Source organism: Chiloscyllium plagiosum, chromosome 2 (assembly GCF_004010195.1).
Source record: "Chiloscyllium plagiosum isolate BGI_BamShark_2017 chromosome 2, ASM401019v2, whole genome shotgun sequence".
In the NCBI taxonomy this organism is placed as follows: domain Eukaryota; kingdom Metazoa; phylum Chordata; class Chondrichthyes; order Orectolobiformes; family Hemiscylliidae; genus Chiloscyllium; species Chiloscyllium plagiosum.
The window spans coordinates 28193050-28203809 of record NC_057711.1 but is presented as its reverse complement, the minus strand read 5'-3'; the positions used below and the strand labels follow the sequence as shown (position 1 = coordinate 28203809).

General features: G+C 42.1%; 1 protein-coding gene across 3 annotated transcripts in view; it reads left to right on the top strand.

The window, feature by feature from the left end:
* Positions 1–1424: 1424 nt before the first annotated feature.
* Positions 1425–10760, top strand: part of LOC122557983 (interleukin-31 receptor subunit alpha-like) — an 82136-nt gene continuing 72800 nt past the window's right edge. For 2 of the 3 annotated variants that reach the window (XM_043706296.1, XM_043706287.1), the window contains exons 1-2: positions 1425–2002; positions 2140–2181. In XM_043706296.1, coding sequence (XP_043562231.1) covers positions 1951–2002; positions 2140–2181 — 94 coding nt within the window. In that variant the 5' untranslated portion in view covers positions 1425–1950. The remainder of the gene's footprint in view (positions 2003–2139; positions 2182–10760) is intronic. The other variant, XM_043706303.1, reaches the window with a different exon arrangement.

Below are 10760 nucleotides of genomic sequence, written 5' to 3'. Positions count from 1 at the left end.
CATAGCAATGAGCATGAGGTTCACACCAGCCTGTTTTACACTGGAACAACAGATTCACACCAGGCTGCTCCAAACTGGGCTCAGAGAAAGATTCACACATGCCCAATCCACACTGGGACCAGACAGAGATTCACACCAAACTGCGCCACACTGAACTCAGTGATTCACACAGTCCTTCTCTACATTGGGCTCAGAGAGAGAAATTCACATTAGATTAAGTGACCAGACTACAGCGGAGATGGAAATGTGTTGCTGGAGAAGCGCAGCAGGTCAGGCAGCATCTAGGGAACAGGAGAATCGACGTTTCGGGCATTACCTGCTGGACCAACTTTCCTCATTCCTGAAGAAGGGCTAATGCCCGAAACGTCGATTCTCCTGTTCCCTAGATGCTGCCTGACCTGCTGCGCTTTTCCAGCAACACATTTCCATCTGAGAATATTTTGGCCTTACGATAAAACTGAAAAATGTTGTACCAACCTGCCCACAGACAAATTGCATGGACACATCGTCACCGAGTTTTGAGAAGATTTTTCACCTTTGTCGCACTCAATTCAGTCTGCTTGGTTGACAGTATCTACTCCAACAAGATCATGGTGAATGGTGAAATCACCCAAAACCAGATGAATGGAAGCTCATTATTCAGCAGGCTCACTCACGGGAAGACCATGGAATTTGTTGCAAAACATATAGATTGATGTCCACCAGGCACTGGGTTTTCGCATCACTTTACTGGCAAGCAACGCAAGCACAGCTTGACATTGTCATGTAAGCAGCTGCATTCTACCGTCACTGTTTCAAATCTACCTACATCATCAAGTGCCAGGATGAATGACTAACACTGGAGTTCTTGCAAGGTGCTTCATTCCTGGTATTGAGAGCAAGCTCAACAGTTCTCACCTTCACTGGGTCAGCCCTGTGGTTTGCAATAGGGGATTCCCAGATATACACATCAATAGTACGCTGCTGGAGGTCCCAAACTCATTGACAAAGACATTCTGGAAGCCGATCTTAGAGTCTGTGCGCGTGTGTGGGAGGCGGGACAGGGAGACAAAAACCCTGAAAAGAGAGATGTTTCGATCATCAAACAAGCTCAACATTTGAAGAGAACAGTCAGATTCCTACGGGACCAGCAAACAACCGGGCAAGTTAATGTCTCAAATCCAAGACTTTGGCTTCAGCGTCAGAGGACACCCGGGTTAAAGGTGAACAACTGGTCTCTGATCTCCTCCAGGGACCAGAGACTTTATCGGCAACCCATCACGCCCGCGTCAACTCTTTGAACGATCGTAGGAAAAATACAGCAACTTGCAGAACATCAGCTCAAAGGGGAAAGAAAAAGCCCCATACTTTGACGAGTCATGTAGGGTTATTTTTTTTCTCTGACAAGCAGTGTAAAAATTGCTGCTCTGAAGGCAGGCTTTCCAACTCATTGCCACACTCCGTCATAATTACACTGTCCAACTCCATTATTTGAGCGCATCCATGGTTGTCATAAAGCCCAGCCTAAACTGGATTCGACACCAAGGCTTTGGAGTGCGCCAGGTTGGGGAAGAGATGCCTGTGATATGGGAGAGGGTACACACACACACACACACAGAAGAGTGGGCAGGGTGTGAACTGGTGAATCATACGAGAGATGGAGATAGAGAGAAGGGGAAAAGCCCCGAGGCTGTTTGGGAGAGCGGGCCCCGCCTCCTGTGTGTGTGTGTGTGTGCGAGAGAGACAGAGAGAGGCGCTCGCCAGAGCTTCACCAGAAAGAGCGGGACTGGGCTCCAGCGCTCACCCTCACGGACTCCCCCCTCTCTCACTCTCTCATCTTCCCGGTCCATCAGGCCGACGGTGTGACCCCTCCCTCCCACTCACCATCCCCACCCATCAGATTCCCAGTGAGCGGCAGAAGATAAAGGTGAAGAGAGCGGTTGGATTGTGAGGGACATCCAGGCGCCAGCGATGAAGCCTCTCCATCTCCTTCTGCATCTTCTCGCCTCTTTCCTCGGGACAAGTGAGAGAGTTTTAACTGATTTCATCCTGCTTGGTGTGAGCGCTTGGGCAATAACTACCATCACTGGGAGGGAGGGAGGGAAGGGGTCCCAAGCCTGGTTGAGTAATTTTTTTTTGTTTTGTCCCTTTCTCCCCAAGGCAGTGAAAAGTGCGAGAGTGAGCAGGTGACCGAATTTCCAGGTAAGTCTTTTGCGCAGTGAACTCTCCTTGTTGTGGGATACCATTCGATCGCTCCGTGAAATGCTCTGACTTTATTTTTGAAGCATGCTTCACGTACACACAAGCGTTATATGATTCCGATTTGCTATCTGCTTCTCAATCTCCCACTGCTTCAGGGCTGTGCAGCCTAACGACGTGACTGTGTCTCTTTAACCATTGTGTTTCCTCTGGTCCCGGACTCAGCCTGACAATTCCTTCTAGTTGACTCTAACACAACCTTTCAGGCTTTTGACACCTCCCTCCCCTCCCCCTCCCCATAATTGCCTCTCAAAGGGCTTTTGTGGCACAACGGTAGTGTCCCTATCTTTAAACCAGGAGGTTTAGGTTGAAGTCCTACATGCTCCTGAAGTATATAATAACATCTCTGGGGGTGAAGAGAAGACATTTTCATACCCTCGATGTGAAATGCTTCCTGACCTCGCTCAGTTTTAAGGTTTGTTTTGCGCTCTCCTGAGAGGACCAAGTGGGCTTTTTTCATCTAACCCACTCTGTCAACTATTTTAAGCGTTTAAGGACTTCAGCTAGATCACACCTTAGTCTGCAACGCTGAAGCGTATTTTCAATACTTTCAGTCGTTTTATTTTTCATTCTGGTGAATCTGGATTACATTGGGCTGTCTTCCCCGGGAAACTGTGCCCATCACGGAATAAACGCGGTCAAATCCAAGCTCACGAGGCACGATTGCTGGTGTTGTCCGTCTGAAGTCAACGCCGCTCAGACACACGGGTTCCGCTCCGGCGGGTGCCTCACATTCGGGGAGATGGGAGATTCTATTTGACCCTGACAGAAAACCCTGAACGACTGAAATTTTTGGAAGATTTTTTATTGAAAAAATGGGAATAAGTGCTTAAATATGCTTAAAACTAGTTTTACATGATGATCCATTCCTAACTTGTACAGCAAATTCTTCTCTAGCCACACTCATAGTTAGATATTATACTGACATTGTTCATAACGTGCAAGCTTGCAAGTCACAACTTTTAATCTGACTGTAACATGAGTATAATTTCAATTTCCTTGAGCAGATGTACCTCAGAGTTATCTTCATTAATCATTTCTTGTTCTCGTCACATTTCCTTTTAACTGATTTTTTTTAGATTTCCTCATTCCTCTCTTTGTTGTCAAGAATAATTTAGTATTTGCAACTTTTCAGCATTGTTACAATGTGAAGGTGATTTAGAAGTCATTTGTTTATCATTTTAACCTTTGTTGTGTTTAAATCTCTACTGAACACTTTAATAGTGAACACTTTACTGAGTACTTCAATATCGAGCCCTTTAAAATATATATTGAGTACTTTAATTTGAGAACTTTACTATGAGAACTTTAATATTGAGTTCTTTTAAATATCTATTGAGTGCTTTCATATTGAGTACTTTAACATGATTACTTTGTTATGAGAATTCTAATATTGGGTACTTTTAAATACATGTTGAGTAAATAGAATGCTTTAACACAAGTAATTTAAAATATATAGATTATTTTGTTATAAGTATTTTAATATTGAACATAGATTTTAACATATGTGTTGAGTACTTTAAGATTGAGTACTCTAATACTGGGTGCTTTTAAATTTGTATTGTGTATTGTAACAAGGACAGAACACCCCCAGTCCTCACCTTCCACCCCACCAATCTCCATATACATTGCATCATCCTCCACCATTTCCACCACCTACAAATGCACCCCACCACCAGAGATATATTTCCCTCCCCACCAGTATCTGCTTCCTGTAAAGACCGTTACCTCCGTGACTCCCTCGTCAGGTCCACACACCACCACCCCCACCAACCTCCCCTCCCTTCCCGGCACCTTCCCCTGCCACCGCAGGTATTGCAAAGCCTGCACCCACCTCCTCCCTCACCTTTGTCCAAGGTCCCAAAGGAGCCTTCCACAACCATCAGAGTTTTACCTGCACTTCCACACATGTCATTTACTGTATCCATTGCTCCTGATGCAGTCTCCTCTACATGTGGCAGACAGGACGTCGACCCGCAGACTGCTTCAGAGAACATCTCCAGGATACCGACACCAACCAACCCCACCGCCCCATGGCCGAACATTTCGACTCCCTCTCCCACTCCACCAAGGACATGCAGGTCCTGGGCCTCCTCCATTGCAACTCCCTAACCACCTGACACCTGGACGAAGAAAACATCATTTTCCACCTCAGGACCCTGCAACCCCTTGGCATCAATGTGGATTTCATCAGTTTCCTCATTTCCGCTCAACCCACCTTATCCCAGTTCCAACCTTCCAACTCGGCAGCACTGTCATGACCTGTCCCACCCACCCATCTTCCTTTCCACTTATCCGCTCCACCCTTCTTTCTGACCTGTCACCATCACCCCCACCTCCCTCTACCCATCACGCTTTCAGCTACCTTGCCCCCAGCCCCACCCCCCTCCCATTTATCTCTCCACCCCCTCAGCTCACAGCCCCATACCTAATGGAGGGCTTTTGCCTGAAACTTTGATTCTCCTGCTCCTCAGATGCTGCCTGACCTGCTGTGCTTTTCCTGCACCATACTCTCAACTCTAATGTAACTCTAAGCCAATTGATTTAAATACTAAGCACTACCAGAACACTAGCCTTTTTCTTCTATATTCTCACCATAACTTAATCTTTATGTCTTCTTGCTTAACATCAAGTAATGATTTCCCATTTAGTACTTCATGTTCCTATGAAATTTATTAAACTGGCACCAGAGCTGTTCCAGTATAGCTACATCGCTGACATCTAGCCGATTTTTGCTCTAATTACAATTCCTCCTAACTGATGTTTTCAAATTTCCTCTTTACATTATCAGGAATAAATATTTAGCATTTTGAACTTTCTGAAGCATTGTTATATAATAAAGGTGATTTAGAAATCATTTTAACTCTCCTGCTTTATGTTTAAGTACGTACTCAGGACATTCATTTCAAACCAAACCATTGAAACACTGAGCAAAACAGTCATAAGATCAGACATTTTTCATGTAGTCTCACCGCAACTAATCTTTATCTTTTTGCTCATATCACAGTGATCATTCCCTATTTTGTACTTCATGTTTTTTTTAATGAAGGTGTTTAATTCTTTATTCCTTTATAGGATGTAGGCATTGCTGGCAGGGCCAGTCATCTAAAATCACCCCATAACTTGGAGTGGTTTGCAGGCCATTTCAAAGGACTGTTAAAAGTTAAGCAGTGAATCTGGAATCACTTGTTGGCCAAATGAAGTGAGGACAACAGATTTATTTCCCTCAAGGACATGCGCGAACCAGATGGGCATTTATTGCCAATCAATGGCAGTTTCATGGCACCATCACTGAGACAAATTTATATTCCAGATTTATTAATTGAATTGCACCAGGTGCTGTGGTCAGATTTGAACCCATGTCCTCAGAGTATTAATCTGAACCTCTGAATTATTAATCAATGATTGACATTACTAAAACACAACCATCTCCCTCCTCGGTTATGATTAGATTACTTACTTACAGTGTGGAAACAGGCCCTTCGGCCCAACAAGTCCACACCGACGCGCAACCCACCCAGACCCATTCCCCTAATATTATGGGCAACTTAGCATGGCCAATTCACCTAACCTGCACATTTGGACTGTGGAAGGAAACCCACATAGGCACGGGGAGAATGTGCAAACTCCACACAGTCAGTCGCCTGAGGCAGGAATTGAACCCGGGTCTCCGGTGCTGTGAGGCAGCGGTGCTAACCACTGTGCCACCGTGACTCTTATTTTAAACTGGCACCACAATAAATCTGTTCCAGTACCACTATGACACTGGCATTAAGCTCACAATGTTGAAAGCTGACCACTGAAAGCAAAATAGATCCAACCTAATCAATTATTTTCCTATCAGCCCTCAAATATCAACAAAATGAAACAAAAAGTTGTCACAGACTGTCAAGCACTACTTCACTAACAACTCATTCGTCAATTCTCAGTTTGGATTCAGCTAAGATAACTTAGTTCCAGACTTCAGTATTCTCTTGTTCAAACATGTGATTAATGTGATTAATTTAAGGGACAAGGTGAGAGTGACTACCCTTGACATCAGGCAACATTTGTCCAAGTATCATACCAAGGATCACTAGTAAAATTTGTCAATGGAAACCAAGGGGAAAATTCTCCATTGGTTGGTATCATACCCAACACATAGGAAGATGGTTGTAATTGTTGGAGGTCAATGGCCTCTATTCGAGGGCAACGCTTCAGGTGTTTCTCAGAATTGTATCCTAGACTCAACCATCTTCAACTGCTTCACCAATGATCTTTCTTCCATCATAAGGTCAGAAGTTGTGCTGTTCAGTGATGACTGTGCAGTGTTCAATTCCACTTACAATTACTCAGTTAATGCAAGCAACAAAACTGGACAACTTTAAGCTTGGTCTGATAAGGGCAAATAAGATTTACACTTTATTAGTGCCAAACAATGATCACTTCAAACAAGAGAGAATCTAACCAAATCCTATTGACATTCATTGACATTACCATTGTTAAATCCGTCAGCATCAATGTTCTGGGGGTTTTCATTGATGAGAAACTGCGCTGCACCAACCATATAAATGACATAGCTACGAAAGTAGATGACAGGCTGGACATCTCTGGAAGGTAGGACATCCTCTGGATCTGAAAGACACTTCATCTTGACATTTGTAAAACACTAGTTCCAATACCTATGCACTATAATTGCAATGTGTCTAAATGATATTGCATCCAACCCACACAGAATAGAATAACAGAATTATGATGATGTAGAAGGAAGCAGTTTAGCCAGTTGTGAGTGCACTCTCCACCAGCATTATGACTTGATGCCAATCTCCTGCTTTGTCTCCATAACCCTGCACATTGTATCTATTCAAATAATCATCCAGAACTACCATAGTTTTGAAAACCTGTTATAATATTTCCTCTTTGTGGTTTTGTGTCCGAGGAGGACCAAGTCTCTCTGATCTATCCTCATCTACAAAGTTTCACACTCTAGAACCATTTTTTATAACTCTCTTCTGCACTTTCTCCAATGCTTTCACTTCCTTCCTAGAGTGTGGCACCCAGAACTTGCACATTACTCCCACTGAAATCTAAGAAATGTCTCATATAAATTCAACATAACCTGCTTGCTCTTGCACTCTGACACTATTCCAATAGTGCCAATAATAATACTTACAACTTTAGTTTATCTTGCTATCATAGTTAAACATGTACTGTCGTTTTGGAGCATACATTAACCTTTAAGTCAAGATACACCAAATAATTTCTAAGTCTTAAATTTCCACCTGCTGTGACTTGTGCTATAGAAGTTAAAAGATGAATCATCAATCTGACTTATTTACAGTACATGTTATTTTCCTACACCTGTGAATAATAATGAATTTAAACAGCTAAATATACCCTGTAATTCTGAAACTCACAGCATTCTATTTATTATGCTCATCTAAATGCTACACATTGAGAGCTCTAACATAATTTTACATTCAAGGATTGAAAGTAGCAGCTACAGTTTTTACATTGTCTGTCATTTTCAGAATTTCCATTTATTACAGGTTCCTCAATTCCATTGCTCTATTTTCCAGGCAATATACTTTTAAACAATGTTAATATTAGTCAGTTACTCAACAAAGTTTCACTGGTGTCATCAGCAGGTTAGAAATCTGAGAGTTTTCTGTAGGAAACAGCTTGAAGTTGTGTTTTGTTTCTCCTCAGCAGCATTTCAGTTACCAGTACAGACAGTGTCCCTGCTAGACAGGATGCAACTGGACTGTCCCTTGCTACCAACTTAATTACTGGATTGCATCAAGTTAAATTGTTTGAGAAATGTAATCACAGTGACAATGTTAATCTAAAATGCGGTATGCATAAATTATATGAGTGCATTTTGAATCAGCTTTTGACAAAAAAAGACTTAAGCAACTGGAGAAAAATCTCCTGTAATGTAGCACACAGTGCAATCTTCTTAGGCATTCTTAGATTCAGAGATGTACAGCACAGAAACAGACCCTTTGGTCCAACTCAACATATCGACCAGATATTCTAAATTAATCTAGTCTCATTTGCCAGCATTTGATCCATATCTCACTAAACGTTTTTATTCATATACTCATCCAGATGCCTTTTAAATATTGTAATTGTACCAGCTTCCGTCAACTCATCTGGCAGCCCATTCCATACACGTACCACCCACTGCGTGAAAAAGTTGCCCCTTAGGTCCCTTTTATAGCTTTCCCCTCTCACCTTAAATCTATGCCCTCTAGTTTGGTCTCCCTTACCCTGGGAAAAATCCTTGACTATTCAACCTATCCATGCCCCTCATGATTTTATAAACCTCTGTAATGTTACCCCTCAGCTTCCAATGCTCCAGCCTATTCAGCCTGTCCTGATAGCTCAAACCCTCCAATCCTGGCAACATGTTTGTAAATCTTTTCTGAGCCATTTCAAGTTTCACAATGTCTTTCCTACAGCAGGGAGACCAGAAATGAACACAGTGTTCCTAAAGTGTCCATAAAATAATAAAAAAGGAGCGGAAATAAATCATTCACCCCTTCGAGCCTGCTCCACCATTCAATATGATCATGGCTGATCAACCAATCCAGTAGCCTATTCTTATTTCCTCCCCATTTCCTTTGATCCCTTTAGCACTGAGAACTATATCTAATTTTTTCTTAAAAACATTCAGTGTTTTAACCTCATCCATTTTCTGTGGCAGAGAATTGCACAGGCTCACCCCTCTCTGGATGAAGAAATGTCTTCTTATCTCAGTCCCAATCAGCCACCCTATTTCCTGAGACTATGACCACTGGTTCTGGACTCCTGGGTCAACAGATGCACACTTCCTGCATTTACCATATATAGTCCTGTTAGCATTTTATAGGTTTCTCTGCAATCATCCCCCATTCTTCTAAAATCCACTGAATATAGTCCTAACCAATCTAGTTTCTCTTCATACATTAGACTTGCCATCCCAGAAATCCGACTGGTAAACATCCAGTGCACTCCCTCCATAGCCAGAACATCCTTTCTCAGATAAGGAGACCAAAACTGCACACAATACTCCAGGTGTGGTCTCACCAAAACCCTCTAAAATTGCAATGGGACATCCATACTCCTGTACTCAAATAATCCACATCCGTGTTATATTACATGCAACAACCTTTAAGCTTAGAAGCTTAGAGCGGATTGTCCAACAGATTTTATTCTGATAACGTAATTTGCATAATTTAGTGAATTTATTTTATGAAGAATTTACCATTTGAAATTAAATTCAATGAAATCATAGCGTACCAGTTTACTTTGGATTACAACTGAATGCCTTAGTCAAGGTAATTTGAGTACTATTTCTGCATATCCTGTAACCTAAAACCCAGCAGTACTACACTTCTAACATGTAGACAGCAGAGTACTAATGCTAAATGTGTAGCAAAGCATCACTAAGCTCACAAAGAGTTGAGTGGCATTGGTAGTTAGCTCCTTGTGTGTAGAAGAAAGTGAGGACTGCAGATGCTGGAGATCAGAGCTTACAAATGTGTTGCTGGAAACGTGCAGCAGTAGTGAGTAGAGGCTACCTTTTCAATATTATTGCTGTGCATCAAATGCTGTAGCTGATGCAGAACCAATTTTAAACTGAATATATATACTTAAAGAGTATACGGAGAGTGTGGTGTTGTTGACTGCAACTACTGTAGTTCATGTCAGAAAAATGGTTGACCATCTTTTCAAATCCTTTTTCAGTCATTGTGTTGTAAAGTTTTAAGCCAGAGATGTGTGTATTGCTGTCCCTTTACCCCAGGCAGGTTCCCCAGTTTAGCACGATTCCAGGTGAGATACCCCAAATCATGAGATGAACTTGCTCTCTGAATTCGTTCACCCATCACCACAGTTGGTCGCAATGAGCTTAACTTATAGTGTCTTTGATGCCTTTCTCCTTGACCCAGATGAATGTTTGTTTGAAAAGGAAAAGTCTAGCCAGGAATTCTTGAGCTAGCAAAGAATGACTTTATTAATTACTAAATATAAATGCAAGAAGAATTAGTAACACGAAGCGTACACATAGATTAGGAATAAGAGGTGAGCCAAAAAGATATAAGGATCTAAGAATTGTTCAAAAAGGGCATATAGTTCAACATCACAGCTATTTGAATGGAAGTCTGAAACAAAAACTGAAATTGCTGGTGAAACTAAACAGTCTGGCAGCATCTGTGAAGGGAGAAGAACAGAGTTTCAGGTCCATTGACTTCATCAGAACTGCTCGTAGTTAGGAAAGGCTTGTATTTATGCTGAAGCTCAACTGAGGGAAGGGGGGAAGAAGGGTAGAGGTGAGTGGATAGGTGTAGTTGGAGCCAAGTGAGGGAGAGATATGAAAGGGCTGGGTAAACAAGAAGGTTATGGAGAGCAGGCCAGAATATAAGTAAAGCAGAATAAAGATAATGAGAGGGAGACAATAGATGAATTTTGTTCTTTCTTAATTGAGTGTTGTATATATACTATTAGGAAATTTGAACAGAATAAGGTGAAAGATGCACCAGCACACTTTCAGTGGTGAA